The sequence below is a fragment of the Natator depressus genome, chromosome 9 (genome assembly GCF_965152275.1).
Source record: "Natator depressus isolate rNatDep1 chromosome 9, rNatDep2.hap1, whole genome shotgun sequence".
Classification (NCBI taxonomy): Eukaryota; Metazoa; Chordata; order Testudines; family Cheloniidae; genus Natator; species Natator depressus.
The window spans coordinates 54,027,430-54,045,373 of record NC_134242.1 but is presented as its reverse complement, the minus strand read 5'-3'; the positions used below and the strand labels follow the sequence as shown (position 1 = coordinate 54,045,373).

The following is a 17,944-nucleotide window of genomic DNA, read 5'->3' as shown; positions in this document are numbered from 1 at the left end:
CACTCCTGCATGCCCGAGCAATATTTTTATACTCTTCCCTGGTCATTTGTCCAATCTTTCACTTCTTGTAAGCTTCCTTTTTGTGTTTAAGATCAGCAAGGATTTCATTGTTAAGCCAAGCTGGTCGCCTGCCATATTTACTATTCTTTCTATACATCGGGATAGTTTGTTCCTGCAACCTCAATAAGGATTCTTTAAAATACAGCCAGCAATCCTGGACTCCTTTCCCCTTCATATTATTCTCCCAGGGGATCCTGCCCATCAGTTCCCTGAGGGAGTCAAAGTCTGCTTTTCTGAAGTCCAGGGTCCATATTCTGCTGCTCTCCTTTCTTTCTTGTGTCAGGATCCTGAACTTGACCATCTCATGGTCACTGCCTCCCAGGTTCCCATCCACTTTTGCTTCCCCTACTAATTCTTCCCTGTTTGAGAGCAGCAGGTCAAGAAGAGCTCTTCCCCTACTTGGTTCTCCAGCACTTGCACCAGGAAATTGTCCCTATACTTTCCAAAAACTTCCTGGATTGTCTGTGCACTACTGTATTGCTCTCCCAGCAGATATGGGGGTGATTGAAGTCCCCCATGAGAATCAGAGCCTGTGATCTAGTAACTTCTGTTAGTTGCCAGAAGAAAGCCTCGTCCACCTCATCCCCCTGGTCTGGTGGTCTATAGGAGACTCTCACCACATCACCCTTGTTGCTCACTCTTCTGAACTTAATCCAAAGATTCTCAGGTTTTTCTGCAGTTTCATACTGGAGCTCTGAGCGGTCATACTGTTCTCTTACATACAGTGCGACTCCCCCCACCTTTTCTGCCCTGCCTGTCCTTCCTGAAGATATCCATCCATGACCGTACTCCAGCCATGTGAGTTATCCCACCAAGTCTCTGTTATTCCAATCACATCATAATTCCTTGACTGTGCCAGGACTTCCAGTTCTCCCTGCTTGTTTCCCAGGGTTCTTGCATTTGTGTATAAGCATTTAAGATAACTCGCTGATTGTCCTGCTTTCTCAGTATGAGGCAGGAGTCCTCCCCTCTTGCGCTCTCCTGCTCGTGCTTCCTCCTGGTATCCCACTTCCCCACTTAGCTCAGGGCTTTGGTCTCCTGGTTTTGGAGGTACAGGTTCTGTTTGTTGATTCTCTTCTTGACTGCCTCTCTCCAATCATGAAGAAAATTAAATTCTGACATCTTAATCAGTCTTGGTGCATGAATTTTGCTCTCACTAATATAGAAATCATAGAATCATACAACTTGAAGGGACCTCAAGAGGTCATCTAGTCCAGTACCCTGCACTGGATGAGATGCAGGCTTGTAATATACGTTGTTAAGGAATTGTATTTGTGTGGATGTACACGATACATTAGGAAACGTCTATTCTCATCTCTAAAGGCTGCTTCCATTGAAGTCCATGGCAAAACTCCCATAGATTTTAATAGGCTTAGGCCATGTCTATGCTACCAGCTAAATTGGCACCGCTGCAATCGATGCAGCAGTGTCAATTCAGCAGGTCTGGTGAAGACGCACTAAGTCGATGGGAGAGCACTCTCCCGTCAATATCTGTACTTAACCTCCCCCAGAGGTGGAAGCTATGTCGCCGGGAGAGCATCTGCCGTGGACATAGCGCAGTGTAAACGCCACTGTAAGTCGACCTAAGCAGAATACGGACCCTTGACTTCAGAAAAGCAGACTTTGATTCCCTCAGGGAACTGATGGGCAGGATCCCCTGGGAGAATAACATGAGGGGGAAAGGAGTCCAGGAGAGCTGGCTGTATTTTAAAGAATCCTTATTGAGGTTACAGGGACAAACCAGCCCGATGTGTAGAAAGAACAGTAAATATGGCAGGCGACCAGCTTGGCTTAACAGTGAAATCCTTGCTGACCTTAAACATAAAAAAGAAGCTTACAAAAAGTGGAAGAGTTGGACAAATGATCAGGGAAGAGTATAAAAATATTGCTCGAGCATGCAGGAGTGAAATCAGGAAGGCCGAATCACACCTGGAGTTGCAGCTAGCAAGAGATGTTAAGAGTAACAAGAAGGGTTTCTTCAGGTATGTTAGTAACAAGAAGAAAGTCAAGGAAAGTGTGGGCCCCTTACTGAATGAGGGAGGCAACCTAGTGACAGAGGATGTGGAAAAAGCTAATGTACTCAATGCTTTTTTTTGCCTCTGTCTTCACGAACAAGGTCAGCTCCCAGAATACTGCACTGGGCAGCACAGCATGGGGAGGAGGTGACTAGCCCTCTGTGGAGAAAGAAGTGGTTCGAAACTATTTAGAAAAGCTGGACGAGCACAGGTGCATGGGGCTAGTTGCGCTGCATCCGAGAGTGCTAAAGGAATTGGCGGATGTGATTGCAGAGCCATTGGCCATTATCTTTGAAAACTCATGGCGATCGTGGGAAGTCCCGGACGACTGGAAAAAAGCTAATGTAGTGCCCATCTTTCAAAAAGGGAAGAAGGAGGATCCCGGGAACCACAGGCCAGTCAGCCTCACCTCAGTCCCTGGAAAAATCATGGAGCAGGTCCTCAAGGAATCAATTCTGAAGCACTTAGAGGAGAGGAAAGTGATCAGGATTAGTCAGTATGGATTCACCAAGGGAAAGTCATGCCTGACTAATCTAATTGCCTTCTATGACGAGATAACTGGCTCTGTGGATGAGGGGAAAGCGGTGGATGTGTTGTTCCTTGACTTTAGCAAAGCTTTTGACACGGTCTCCCACAGTATTCTTGCAGCAAGTTAAAGAAGTATGGGCTGGATGAATGGACTCTCAGGTGGATAGAAAGTTGGCTAGATTGTCAGGCTCAATGGGTAGCGATCAATGGCTCCATGTCTAGTTGGCAGCCGGTATCAAGCGGAGTGCCCCAAGGGTCGGTCCGGGGGCCGGTTTTGTTCAATATCTTCATAAATGATCTGGAGGATGGTGTGGATTGCACCCTCAGCAAGTTTGCAGATGACACTAAACTGGGAGGAGTGGTAGATACGCTGGAGGGTAGGGATAGGATACAGAGGGACCTAGACAAATTAGAAGATTGGGCCAAAAGAAATCTGATGAGGTTCAACAAGGACAAGTGCAGAGTCCTGCACTCAGGACGGAAGAATCCCATGCACCGCTGCAGACTAGGGACCAAATGGCTCGGCAGCAGTTCTGCAGAAAAGGACCTAGGGGTTACAGTGGACGAGAAGCTGGATATGAGTCAACAGTGTGCCCTTGTTGCCAAGAAGGCCAATGGCATTTTGGGACGTATATGTAGGGGCACTGCCAGCAGATCGAGGGACGTGATCGTTCCCCTGTATTCGACATCGGTGAGGCCACATCTGGAGTACTGTGTCTAGTTTGGGGCCCCACACTACAAGAAGGATGTGGAAAAATTGGAGAGAGTCCAGCGGAGGGCAACAAAAATGATTAGGGGACTGGAACACATGAGTTATGAGGAGAGGCTGAGGGAACTGGGATTGTTTAGTCTGCGGAAGAGAAGAATGAGGGGGGATTTGATAGCTGCTTTCAACTACCTGAAAGGGGGTTCCAAAGAGGATGGATCTAGACTGTTCTCAGTGGTAGCAGATGACAGAACAAGGAGTAATGGTCTCAAGTTGCAGTCAGGAAGGTTTAGGTTGGATATTAGGAAAAACCTTTTCACTAGGAGGGTGGTGAAACACTGGAATGCGTTACCTAGGGAGGTGGTGGAATCTCCTTCCTTAGATATTTTTAAGGCCAGGCTTGACAAAGCCCTGGCTGGGATGATTTAGTTGGGGATTGGTCCTGCTTTGAGCAGAGGGTTGAACTAGATGACCTCCTGAGGTCCCTTCCAACCCTAATTTTCTATGATTCTATGATTCTGTAACATGGACTTCAGTCACATAACTTACGTAATTGAACTAGTGTAACTTAGGTCGACTTACAGTGTTAGTCTAGACCAGCCCTCAGAATAAAGCCCTAACAGGATATTTCAGGTTGCAAGCATTTACAATATATCAGCCTAATCAAAACAGTTTACAAACAAAACATGTATTTGCACAGCTGTATGTACATCACATTCCTGCATGGCATATGTACTATATAATTGAGTAGCAACTGCAGTGCTATTGTTAAAATTGAGCGAGTATGTTTGTACTTTCCACCCTGTCTTTGGGAGCTTGTAACTTTTATGAGATTTTTTCCCTTTGAGCTATTTTTTGTGTGTGTGGTCTCATCTCAAAGAGAAGGGGTAATTTATGTGGTTCATCTGTTTTTTAAGAACATACAAGTTATGGCAAGGAGGTGTCTTCACACTTAAAAAAATTCAGTTTTTTTCTGTTCAGATAACTAAAACCAACTTTGTTTTAAAACGAGGCTGAGGATCCCCCTTCTGCCACTTTCACCCTCCAAACACCCTAACTCTTTTGCTAGTTGTTCAAATTTCCTGGACCCATCCCAATTAAATGTCTTTCCCCCAGATTTGTGCTTTGTAATATTACAGCGTCAACAAAAGAAATTGACGTCCATATAGCTGATTTTATTTTCTCTTCCTCCAAAATAGTGAAGAGTTCCCAGGCAAAATATTTATCTGTTGAAGCTTAATACTATGCTTTTCTGTCCTAGGTTCTGTCCCCGTTGTGTTCAGGAAAGGAAGAAAAAGAAGTAAGGAGGGGGAATGTACACCGAATCCAGAAGAAGAGTTTAATATATTCTTTCTTACATGTTGCAATATTATCTTTTAGTTTTTGACCTATCTTCCTTCTTGTTTTGATTTGATATTTAATTGTCCAACAGCCAGTTGTAATTCTTATTTAAAAAGAAGATGACGACTTGGTGAGGGAGGGTAGGATTTTTGAGAAAGTTGCCACAGGGATTTTATTTAAGTTATTTTCACACAGCACTGACAGCTGTTACTATGAAATACGTAGAGCAGCCAACAGCTGGAATTTTTGCTAATACATTGGAATCTATGAATCTGCCTAGGCATTTCAGGGGAATGAGAAAGCTACATTTTCAGCATGGTGGATTGCCACTACCTAAATAATGTAGGCATGAAGTTATGCATAATGTATATGAAGGATCTCTATAAAACTGCAACCTGCATGAAGTACATTCATATATTTAGGAGTGAAGTCCATTTTTTGTGTTTGTACAGTCCTGTAGCACTGAAGGCAACACGCAGACCAGTGAACTATTTCCAGTATCTTATTTCCCCAAAGCAAAGTATTGTACATAATTTTGGTGAAGCGTGCTCTGTGTATCTGAAGTTGCACATCTCTTCTTATTGAGAATTATTTCTGTTTAATTTTGCATTGCTGCCTTTGGACTTGATCTGGCTCCCACATCGAGACCCCTCTTTTGAATTCCTTTCTCCTCTCATAAACATTTGTCCATTCTGGAGGAAAATCATTTTTAAGTAGCAAGAGATCTGCCCTGGGTTGTGTCATAGTGACAGTGGTAGCAAGAGAGAGTGCAGACCTTCCTGCCAACATCCCATTTCTCTAGAAATGCCTTAAGTTCTTTACAGTGAAGACAAAAACGTAGTGTGGTATTATGAAGATAGTAGGGTCAGATTTAATCATGAAATAAAATTAAGGCCTGTTTACATTACTTATATCTCTATGTTGCACTTTGGTAAATAATCAGGAAAACAAGTTTTAGGAGGAGAATAATATAGTAATAAGATATAGATTCTTGTGATGGTGCATCAAACCTAAGATGAAGTCATTGACTTTAATCCTATTGCAGTTTTTCTGATTTTAATCAGCATCCATCATGAACCACTGCTAATAAAACAGAAGTCCACACAGCAGGAATGTTTTAAAAGGGATATCTTGCATGCTTTTGATTTGAGTTGCCTTTCAGGTTGACAGATAAAATGTGAATCTTGCTGTCATTAAAGTCTCATACCCTACAGTGAAAGGAAGACAGAAATCCAAGAGGAGGAAAAGAAAATATTACACACAAGTCCCTTATTCTCTTCCCCTTCTCCTGACCCCTCACCAAGTACTGAGCTATGCTTAGTGTAGGAACTAAGAAGAGAGGTAAAGATGGGTTTGTTGCTTTTGTACTTCCCATATTCTGGGATTCCACTACCTATGGCCACAAGTGGCTGTAAGGGTGTAGCCCACTGTATAGACCATTGGAGTGTCAGAAAGGGGCTACAATATAACAGAATCAGGCCCACAGTGTTACAACAAAGCAGAACAATTAATTCAAAAGACAGACTTATATAGCACAATTCTAGCTGAAAAAACAAAAAAGATAGTTTTTCTCTTACAGGAGGACCACTGAATGGTGTCCTTTGTGTACATTTTGTGATTTAAGAATATAAAACACAACTTCTGCTGTGTCTCCTTTCTTGCAGTCACACTATTTGCATTTGGCTTTGTAGGAGATAGCAGTTAAACAAAAATGTCATACCTCTTGGTATCAGTGTAGTTATCTGTGAATGTATTTTGATTGTCACGTCAGCTATGGAAAAAAGTGTCTCCGGAGTTCTGTATTTTAAAATGTGATGTACATATCCCTGTTATATCACATCACTCCATATGGTGTATATGAAGTTTTCATGTTCACAGGACTATGTTTTTTGCCTTTTTAAAACACACACACAGCAAAAATATGTGCATAGAACTTAACAACAGATTGTTGGAGGGAAGTGGGGAGAAAGCACAATTGCACAAAGCCGGCTCTGGGAACGTAGTCAGCCCTTTTTTGTTTCTCATCGCAGAATTTAAGAAGTGGCTCTGCCTCTGTCTGGAGAGTAAACCTTTTCGCAAATCAGCATGTAGTTGAGTAGCCAGTGAATACACCCATACCTCATTATCCTGTTACACTGGATTACAAGTAGGAGTGTCACTGTCTTGAAGATGGTAATATTGATGAAAACTCAGGCTCCATTTCCCCATCCATCCAATGATACAATATTCTGGGCAACACTTATTTAAAAAAAAATACTTTGTGAAATAACTACCATAGATTGTAATTGTTTGGTTAAACTGATTCTCAAAAGCCAACACATCTCTTTGGAGGTGTTGCTGCAAAACCAAGCAGTTACAGATCTATCAACGCAAAGTTGATTACCATAAATTTAGAGATAGTTGCCTAGGGCAGCAAATTATTTAGTGATTCTTGTCTGAGTGGCTGTAGCCTGAAACAATGGATGCTTTCTATTTTAACCAAGGAAGCTAAAGACCGAGAGCTAGCACTATGTTATCAGTCCTAAGAATGAAAAGTATCTATGGGGACCACAAACACTAGGTAAGATGACAGATGTACTTTGCAGCACCTCTCAAATGTTTCAGATCATCTGAGTTGGAAAAGAGTTTGAGCAATAAAGCTGTCCCATATGGAACACACCCTAACAAACAGAGGTTCTAATAGTTATCACAGACTTAATAGTATCTGTTTGCCCATTCATTTCTGGATTTAGGGGTTTTTGCTCCTCTTTAGACAGGAAGATCTTGATCTTGGCCATTGATCGTGATAGCCTTGATCTTAGCCATTAAAGAATTTTAAAGTCCTGTATTTTGAATGTGCAGTGTTAAATATACATTACTTTTGTGGAGAGGGATCGACAGAACTATGAGAGATTTAAAAGGAATGTTCCACTAAAGATTATCAAGAAAAGCTTTTTCAGACACCTCTATATTTTGTGGTGTTCAGCTTTATCACAATTCATCCAAATTGGAGATGATGTAACTTTAACCTGAATGTTATGTTTTATTCTCAAAGGAATTAGATATGTTCCCTTCGTAAATGGAAGAGAATATTATAAATCTTTTTATTAAAAAATGTAAAAATGTATAGCAGTATTTTTGGATTATGTTATAGATAATGGATATATTGTTATAAATAAAGTATTTTTGGGAATAAAAGTTTGAAATCACATTGTTTCAGGGTTCCCGGCTAGAGCTTCAAATCCCTGCACAAAGGGAACGTACATAGATACTGCCATAAATAATGGGATGGATGTCCATATATCTCAAACTCACATCTCGGTCCCAAGACTAACTATTATTAGCTCTGTTAACTTTGAATTTAACAAAGGGTTTTATGGCAGGAGTGGCACCCCTTTCATATGCTTAAAATCCGGGTGGCAAGTTCTCTAAATCTTATCCATTCTCTGCATGGTGGCGATGGAGTGAAGGTTATACTGCTACTCACTGGCTCCAACTGTTGTAGCCAACATGCTGCCAGTCCCAGTTAAGCAATGTCTCTGTGGCTGCCGCACTTGCCTTAGAGGCTAGTAGTATAGGGTTGCCACTGGTCCAGGTTTTCCCAAGATTGATCCTATTTTTGAGGTGGCTGTCCTAGGGAATCTTGTAAGAGTTCTCCATATACACTGCCAGCTGTCCAGTATTATCGGCCCAGGATCATCCTGGATGTCCTGGGCTTTTTTTTGTACCTTAGAGGTGACAACCCAAAGTGATGCTGCCAATGTTCAAATTTAAAATATACAAAAAGAAAAGGAGTACTTGTGGCACCTTGTGGCTGTAGCTCACGAAAGCTTATGCTCAAATAAATTGGTTAGTCTCTAAGGTACCACAAGTACTCCTTTTCTTTTTGCGAATACAGACTAACACGGCTGTTACTCTGAAACTTAAAATATACATGCCTTGTGCAACAACATTTGGCTCTCCCCATGCTCATGTCTCTTGCCAGTGATTTTATGGCCCCTGTTCGAGGATAGGGACTGCAGCGTCTGTGAGTGAGGCCTTTTAATCAAGTAGTTACCTACTTCTTTCTGTCTCCTTTGTCAGGTCATGGTACTTTGTGGGGACATTAGTTATAAACTACCCCAATTCAGTTTTCAAAGTGCAAGGTAAGTATAATATGGTACCAAGTCAAAACAGTAGCATTTTGTGCGTGTCAACAACTAAAAGTGCAAAGCAGAGGAGAATCAGGCCCATCTGACCCAATACTATCCAATATGCCGGTAATGACTGTGTTTGGAGGGGGGTACTGGCTGGATGCTGCTTTTTGAGCAGGAGATCAGATGAAATTCTGAAGCCAGAAATCAGGCAAACTCTTGGTATGTTTTTTGGCTGGGCTTGATTTGGTGTAAACCAGTGTATTTGTGGAGAAACTCTGAGTGACTGGATCACAGAGGTAGGGAGCAGGGAAGTTGGGAAAGAGCCTAGCATTTATTTGGGGGTTGAAAGGGAAGCAGCAATGGGATATGGGAGAGGGAACTGACCTGTATAAATACAGTGTTTGTAATATTAAAGCCTAATAGAAGAAAAATCCACATTCATAAAAGTAGTAGTATTTAAGTCCTCAGAGTGTCATAGAAACCAGAAAGAGACTCGATCCCTACTCCATGGAGCTTACACTATAAATAGCTAAATAGAACAAATGCATAATAAATCAAAATGTTGATGAATGTACTACAGTTCAAATCTTTGAAAGCACAGTGGTTCTCCCATAGCTGAAGAAAAGTTCTCTCATAGGGGGTCAAGAAGACTTCAGCACATTGATGACTTCATGTTGGGGGACACAATGATGCAAACACACTATAATTTTCATAACTATACATGCAAATCAGATTTCACTTGTACAGTATCAATGAGGATGTTAGTAAAGGGAAATACAAGGTTTTTAAATTGATCCTTTAAGTATCAATGGTGCAATCCCTTGCAGGGTTGTGTTTTGGGTTTTTTGGGCAGTGTTTTGGTTTTTTTTAGTTTATACTGACTTGTGCATCACACCAATTGTCCTAAATTATTATAGGCAGGGCTGTTGGCACCACCTATTACATAGGTTGCCTGACACTTCTCATTCAAAGACAGACCCTGTTTTCAGTTATTTATGACTTTCGCAAACTTAATCCATTTGGCCTGGAGTTTTCCACACTGGGCGTCTGCCTCAGACTAAAGGGTTTTTGTTTTTTTTTTTGGTTTTTTTAAATTTTAGCCAAAGCAGCCATTTCCAGGAATGAGGCTATGGAATAATGTTTTGCCTGTGTTAAAAAATTCTGTTGACCTTTTGAGCAGGGATTTGAAATTAGGCAGGGACATGGCCTTTGTGTCAGTAAGTGCCCCTCCAACCACCTGCCCCTAACCCTGAGCCCTCTCCCACGCACCCAAACTGCTGCTGCTGGTCCCCAGCACCAGCAGAAGTCACAGAAAGTCATAGAATCCATGACAGACTAGCAGCCTTACTTATAATCACTTAAAATTTTACCTCTTATAGTTAATAAACTTGTTTTTGTTTATTCCAAAACCCAGTTTGTGCAATTCATGTGGGGGTGGGGGCAAAAAGCTGGCATATCTCCCTCCACATTCAGGGAGGGGGCAATTTTTATGAGCATATGTTGTACAGATCTCTCAATACAGCGCAAGACATTGCTGATACACAGTGAGCTTCATACACATCAGACACTGCAGCAGTGACTCAAGACAGGTTTCACGCTGTCACATGGAGACTGCGTCTTGCCAGAGCCCACGGCCCTCCTGCAGCCCCAAGCACTCCTGGCTCACCACGAGCATTTTGACAGGAAGTACCAAGCAGTAATAACAACAGCAATAATACAAGTGTGTGTGCATGTGTGCAAATGTTTGTGTGTGTGTGTGTATTGTGTGTGAGAGAGAGCCAGGGCGTATGAGAGAGACATGTTAATTACAGCCCTGCCCAATTCTTGGGGAAGGCACACACCCAGTTGGATTTTAGGGCATTGTTTATTAGGTGGCCATCTTGATCTGGATAAGAACAAGGTGATCTCTATGTTGTGACAGTTTCTTGTTCCCCTACACTGGGCAAAAAACGGGAATCAGTTATTGCTAAGTAACCGGTTTCTAAATAAACATATGAAGGGAGGGGCCAGGGGCTCTTGAATGCTGGAATCTTTGGGGCTCAGGTGTCAAAAAGCTCTCTCTCTCTGTGGTGTGGTATACCTTCCACATTGGCTACTGCAGGCCAATAACCACTCACTGAACGAAGTTGTTATCTTGGGGTTTATTAGTTATTTTCTTTTGGGGAGCAGACGTGCACTCTCAGACTAGATCCGGTTAGTTAGATCTGACACTTACCCATAGACGATGCAAAGAGGGATAGGGTGGGTCTGAGATAGGGTTACTTACCTGTCTTCAACACCTGTGATCCACTGTTGGTGTCCATTGCTGATCTCAACAGTCCGGATTCTGCAGCCTCGCCACTAGCAGTACCCGAAGGAGGTAGAAAAACATCTTTGCTTTATTGAGTGTGTGTGCGCATGTGTATGTTTATATTCCAAATCTCCAGTGTCCTTAATCCATCCCCCTCCCCTTCCTTCCTTCTCCTTTAGTAAATAAAGTGTTGTTGTGAGTTAATATCAATCTGGTTTCTTTTATTCCAGCTCTGATAAATGGGCTTAAGGGGAGACCTAGCAGGAGGTATACTATAAGGCTCCCCAAAGTCTTCTGGTCATATAGACTGTAAAAAATCCTTACAGAGAGAGAGAGAGAGACTGTGTGTGTTTGTGTGTGACTGTGTGTTGGGGGACTGTGTGACAGAGTGTGTGTTGGGGAGTGTGAGACTGTGTGTGTGTGACAATCTGTATTGGGGGACTGTAACTCATGAGAGGCAGAGTGTATGTGGGTGTGAGAGCCAGTCTGTGTGTGTGTTAGGGAAGTGTGAGAGACAGTGAGTGCACTACCACTTTAAGTCCCCCCATTTCTCCCTCCGACCCCTTTCCCCCCGACTCACATGGAAGTTTCGCTCCTCCTGGCCTGGCCCTGGCCTGGCCCCTGCCGGAGACCGAGTGGTGCTGCAGGCAGGGTCCAGGGAGAAACTCCACTCCGGGCAGTCGTGGGCCCGGGCTGTGCTGCTCTGGGCTCCCCGAGGCTGGATCGGCAGAGCAGAGGCTGGAGTCCTCAGCCAGCTGGCAGAGGAGTGTGGGAGGGAGGGAGCAGGGTTAGGCTCGGGGAGAAACCCCCAGCGCAGGGGAGGGGCCAGAGAACAGAGGATTCCAGCTGCGGCCAGCGAGGGGAATGGTGCCCCAAATTTTCGGGTGCCCTATGCAGCCGCATATGCCTAGGGACGGTCCTGTGTGCATGTAAGTGCTGGGTGAATCATAGAAGATTAGGGTTGGAAGAGACCTCAGGAGGTCATCTAGTCCAACCCCCTGCTCAAAGCAGGACCAGCACCAACTAAATCATCCCAGCCAGGGCTTTGTCAAGCCAGGCCTTAAAAACCTCTAAAGGATGGAGATTCCACCACCTCCCTAGGTAACCCATTCCAGTGCTTCACCACCCTCCTAGTGACATAGTGTTTCCTAATATCCAACCTAGACCTACCCCACTGCAACTTGAGACTATTGTTCCTTGTTCTGTCATCTGCCACCACTGAGAACAGCCTAGCTCCATCCTCTTTGGAAACTCCCTTCTGGTAGTTGAAGCCTGCTATCAAATCCCACCGCCCCCACCCCCTCCCGCCTTCTCTTCTGCAGACTAAATAAAACCAGTTCCCTCAGACTCTCCAGTCTATGAGTTGCTTCATAAGTCATGTGCCCCAGTCCCCTGATCTTTTTGAGTGGTAACAGCTAATTTAGACCCCATCATTTTATATGTATAATTGGGATTATGCTTTCCAATGTGCATTACTTTGCATTTATCAACATTAAATTTCATCTGCCATTTTGTTGCCCAGTAACCCAGTTCTGAGAGATCCTTTTGTAGCTCTTCGCAGTCTGCCTGGATCTTAACTTTCTGTAGTAATTTTGCATCATCTGCAAATTTAGCCACCTCACTGTTTATGCCTTTTCCACATCATTTATGAACATGTTGAATAGGACTGGTCCCAGAACAGACCCCTGGGGGACACCACTATTTACCTCTCTCCATTCTGAAAACTGACCATTTATACCTACCCTTTGTTTCCTATCTTTTAACCAGTTACCAATCCATGAGAGAACCTTCCCTCTTATCCCGTGGCAGCTTACTTTGCATAAGAGCCTTTGGTGAGGGACCTTGTCAAAGGCTTTCTGAAAACTTAATACACTATATCCACTGGATCCCCTTGGTCCACATGCTTGTTGACCCCCTCAAAGAATTCTAGTAGATTGGTGAGGCATGATTTCCCTTTACTAAAATCATGTTGACCCTTCCTCAACAAATTATGTTCCTCTATATGTCTGACAATATTGTTCTTTATTATAGTTTCAACTAGTTTGCCTGGTACTGAAGTCAGGCTTACAGGCATGTAATTGCCGGGATCACCTCTGGAGCCCTTTTAAAAAATTGGCGTCACATTAGCTATCCTCCAGTCATCTGGTACAGAACCTGATTTAAATGATAGGTTACAGACTACAGTTAGTAGTTCTGCAATTTCACATTTGAGTTCATTCAGAACTCTTGGGTGAATACCATCTGGTCCTGGTGACTTATTGCTATTTATCAATTTGTTCCAAAACCTCCTCTAATGATACCTCAATCTGGGACAGTACCTCAGATCTGTCCCCTAAAAAGAATGGCTCAGGTTTGGGAGTCTCCCTCACATCCTCAGCCATGAAAACTAATGTAAAGAATTCATTTAGTTTCTCCGCAATGGCCTTATCGTGCTTGAGTGCTCCTTTAGCATCTCGAACGTCCAGTGGCCCCACTGGTTGTTTAGCAGGCTTCCTGCTTTTGATGCATTTAAAAAAAAAATTATTACTTTTTGAGTCTTTGGCTAACTGTTCCTCAAATTCTTTTTTGGCCTTCCTAATTGTATTTTTACACTTCATTTGCCAGTGTTTATGCTCCTTTCTATTTTCCTCACTAGGATTTAACTTCCACTTTTTAAAGGATGCCCTTTTGCCTCTCACTGCTTCTTTTACTTTGTTGTTTAGCCACGGTGGCTCTTTTTTGGTTCTCTATGTTTTTTAATTTGGGGTATGCATTTAAGTTCAGCCTCTATTATGGTGTCTTTAAAAAGTTTCCACGCAGCTTGCAGATCTTTCACTTTTGGCCCTGTACCCTTTCATTTCTGTTTAACTAACCTCCTCATTTTTGTGTAGTTCCCCTTTCTAAAATTAAATGCTACAGTGTTGGGCCTCTGTGGTGTTTTTCCTGCCACAGGGATATTAAATTTAATTATATTATGGTCACTATTACCAAGCCTTATTATTATAGCCAAGCCTTATTATATTCACCTTTTGGATCAGATCCTGTGCTCCACTTAGGACTAGATCAAGAATTGCCTCTCCTCTGGTGGGTTCCAGGACCAGCTGCTCCAAGAAGCAGTCATTTAAGGTGTCAAGAAACTTTATCTCTGCATCCCGTCCTGAGGTGACATGTACCCAGTCAATGATAATTTTCGTTGCCCTCCACTAGACTCTCTCCAATTTGTCCACATCCTTTCTGTAGTGGGGGGCCCCAAACTGGACGCAGTACACCAGATGGGGCCTCACCAGTGCTGAATACAGCGGAATAATCACTTCCCTCTATCTGTTGGCAAGGCTCCTACTAATGCAGCCCAATATGCCCTTAGCCTTCCTGGTAACAAGGGCACAAGCTGGATATGAGTCAGCAGTCTCGTCCACTGTAATCCCCAGGTCCTTTTCTGAAGAACTCCTGCTTAGCCACTTTGTCCCCAGCCTGTAGCAGTGCATGGGATTCTTCTGTCCTTAGTACAGGACTCTGCATTTGTCCTTGTTGAACCTCATCAGATTTCTTTTGGCCCAATCCTCCAATTTGTCTAGGTCACTCTCAAGCCAATCCCTACCCTCCAGCATATCTACCTCTTCCATCCAGATCATTCATCCAGATCATTAATAAAGATGAACAAAATCGGCCCCAGGACCGACCCCTGGGGCACTCCGCTTGATACTGGCTGCAAGCTAGACATCGAGCCATTGATCACTACCTGTTGAGCCCAACAATCTAGCCATCTTTCTATCCACCTTATAGTCCATTCATCCAATCCGTACGTTTTTAACTTGCTGGCAAGAATACTGTGGGAGACCGTATCAAAAGCTTTGCTAAAGTCAAGATATATCACATCCACTGCTTTCCTCATATCCAAAGAGCCAGTTATCTCATCATAGAAGGCAATCAGGTTGGTCAGGCATGACTTGCCTTTGGTGAATCTTTGGTTGACTGTTCCTGAGCACCTTCCTCTCCTCCTCCTATCTGGCTTTAAGATTAAACTCGATAAGTTTATGGAGGAGATGGTATGATCGGATAACATGATTTTGGCATTAATTGATCTTTAAATATTCATGGGAAATAGGCCCAATGGCCTGTAATGGGATATTAGATGGGGTGGCATCTGAGTTACTACAGAGAATTTTTCCTGGGTATCTGGCTGGTGAATCTTGCCCATATGCTCAGGGTTCAGCTGATCGCCATATTTGGGGTCAGGAATGAATTTTCCTCCAGGGCAGATTGGAAGAGGCCCTGGGGTTTTTTCGCCTTCCTCTGTAGCATGGGGCACGGGGCACTTGCTGGAGGATTCTCTGCACCTTGAAGTCTTTAAACCATGATTTGAGGACTTCAATAGCTCAGACATAGGTGAGAGGTTTATCGCAAGAGAGGGTGGGTGAGATTCTACAGCCTGCATTGTGCAGGAGGTCAGACTAGATGATCATCATAATGGTCCCTGCTGACCTTAATATCTATGAATCTATGTGCTTCAAAATGGTTTCCTTGAGGATGTGCTCCATGATTTTTCCAGGGACTGAGGTGAGCCTGACAGGTCTGTAGTTCCCCGGGTTCTCCTTCCTCCCTTTTTAAAAGATGGGCACTATATCTGCCTTTTTTCAATCATCCGGGACCTCCCCCGATTGCCATGACTTTTCAAAGATAATGGCCAAAGGCTCTGCAATCACATCAGCCAATGCCCTTAGCACCCTTGGATACATTAGATATGGACCCATGGACTTGTGCATGTCCAGCTTTTCTAAATAGTCCTTAACCTGTTCTTTCACCACTGAGGGCTGCTCACCTCCTTCCCATACTGTGTTGCTCAGGACAGCAGCGTGTGAGCTGACCTTGTGTGTGAAGACCAAGGCAAAAAAAGCATTGAGTACTTCAGCTTTTTCCACATCATCTGTCACTAGGTTGCCTTCCCCATTCAGTAAGGGTCCCAGACTTTCCCTGATCTTCTTCTTGTTGCTAACATACCTGTAGACACCCTTCTTGTTACCCTTCACATCCCTTGCTAGCTGCCTTGGCCTTCCTGATTACACCCCTGCATGCTTGAGCAATATTTTTATACTCCTCCCTAGTCATCTGTCCAAGTTTCCACTTCTTATAAGCTTCCTTTTTGTGTTTAAGCTCACTGAAGATTTCTCTGTTAAGCCAAGCTGGTCACTTGCTATATTCGCTATTCTTTCTGCACATTGAGATGGTTTGTTCCTGCGCCCTCAATAAGGCGTTTTTAAAATACAGCCAGCTCTCCTGGACTCCTTTCCCCCTCATATTAGCCTCCCAGGGGATCCTGCCCATCAGTTCCCTAAAGGAGTCAAAGTCTGCTTTTCTGAAGTCCAGGAGCCGTATTTTGCTACTCTCCTTTCTTCCTTTTGTGGGGATCCTGAACTCAACCATCTCATGGTCACTGCTTCCCAGGTTGCCACCCTACTTCCCCTACCAATTCTTCCCTGTTTGTAAACAACAGGTCAAGAGGAGAATGGCCCCTGGCTGGTTCCTCCAGTAGTTGAACCAGGAAGTTGTCCCCAACACTCTCCAAAAACTTCCTGGATTTTCTGTGCACTGCTGTATTGCTCTCCCAGCAGATGTCAGGGTGACTGAAGTCCCCCATTAGAACCAGGGCCTGTCTTCTGGAAACTTCAGTTAATTGTCCGAAGAAAGCCTCGTCTACCTCATCCTCCTAGCCCGGTGGTCTATAGCAGTGGTCTCCAAACTTTTTTGATTGTGCACCCCATCAGTAAAAAAAATTTTGAGCACGCACCCCCAATATATGTATATTTATTTATGTATAAATTATATACATGTACTACTGTACTAATACATTGTGTAAATTATAAAAATACACAAAAATAGACATTAAAAAACGATGAGATAAAGATGAAATAAACAATATTTTTAAAATATTTTTTTATTAACAGTACAAAAATCTTTTTGCTCTCACTAAAAAAAATTATTAATAATATTTTTAGTGAGAGCAATGTGATTGAATACGCTTTATTATTTTTGAAAATCTTGGTTTAACACTTTGTGATACAGCAGGCATTCAGGGTGGGGTGCTGGGTCTGGGAGGGAGTTAAGGTGCAGGAGGGCACTCAGGGTGGGGATGCGGGAGAAGGCTCAGGGCTGGGGCAGGCAGGACATGCAGAGCACTTCCCTGGGGCAGCTCCTGTTTGGTGCAGGGGGTGTGTAGGTGGCTCTGTGCAGCGCAGCACCACCCACATGGCCACGATTCTGGGAGCCACGATTCTGGGACCTGCCCCCCCACAGCAGACAGGGCCATCCGGAACACAGGGGCTTTAGGGCCCTGGGCTAAGGGGGCCCCGGGGCCCTGGCCTGCAGCTCTAAAGCCCCTTTTGGAAGGCGACCCTGCAAGCATGGGCTGGAGGACTCAGGAGGAGCAGAGGCAGCCGCACACCCCGCGGCCGGAGAGAAGCGGCGCTTTCCCCTTCAAGGCACCGCTTCTCTCCGGCCGGCTTTGAAGGGGAAAGTGCCGCTTCTTTCTGGCCGCTGGCTGCGCGGCTGCCCCTGCTCCTCCACAGGCCAGAGGACTCAGCCCCCCCCCTTTTTTCCTTCTGGCAGTGCGCCTCCTGCCACACCACCCTTTTGCTCCAGCAACGCTCCTCCTGCTGTGCCCCCTAATCGATCATCTTCCCCCCCCCCCGGGTGTGCACACCCTACTTTGGAAACCACTGGTCTATAGCACACACCCACCATAACATCACTCTTGTTGTTCTCGCTTCTAAACTTAACTCAAAGACTCTCAACAGGCTTTTCTCCAGTTTCAGACCAGAGCTCTAAGCCATCATACTGCTTTTTTCTATACAGTACAACTCCTCCACCTTGTTTCCCCCACCTGTCCTTCCTGAACAGTTTATACCCATGCATG

General features: G+C 44.0%; 1 protein-coding gene across 1 annotated transcript in view; it reads left to right on the top strand.

The window, feature by feature from the left end:
• Positions 1-7,757, top strand: part of ING5 (inhibitor of growth family member 5) — a 57,834-nt gene extending 50,077 nt beyond the window's left edge. The window contains exon 8 of the mRNA XM_074963039.1: positions 4,571-7,757. Coding sequence (XP_074819140.1) covers positions 4,571-4,613 — 43 coding nt within the window. The 3' untranslated portion in view covers positions 4,614-7,757. The remainder of the gene's footprint in view (positions 1-4,570) is intronic.
• Positions 7,758-17,944: the final 10,187 nt, after the last annotated feature.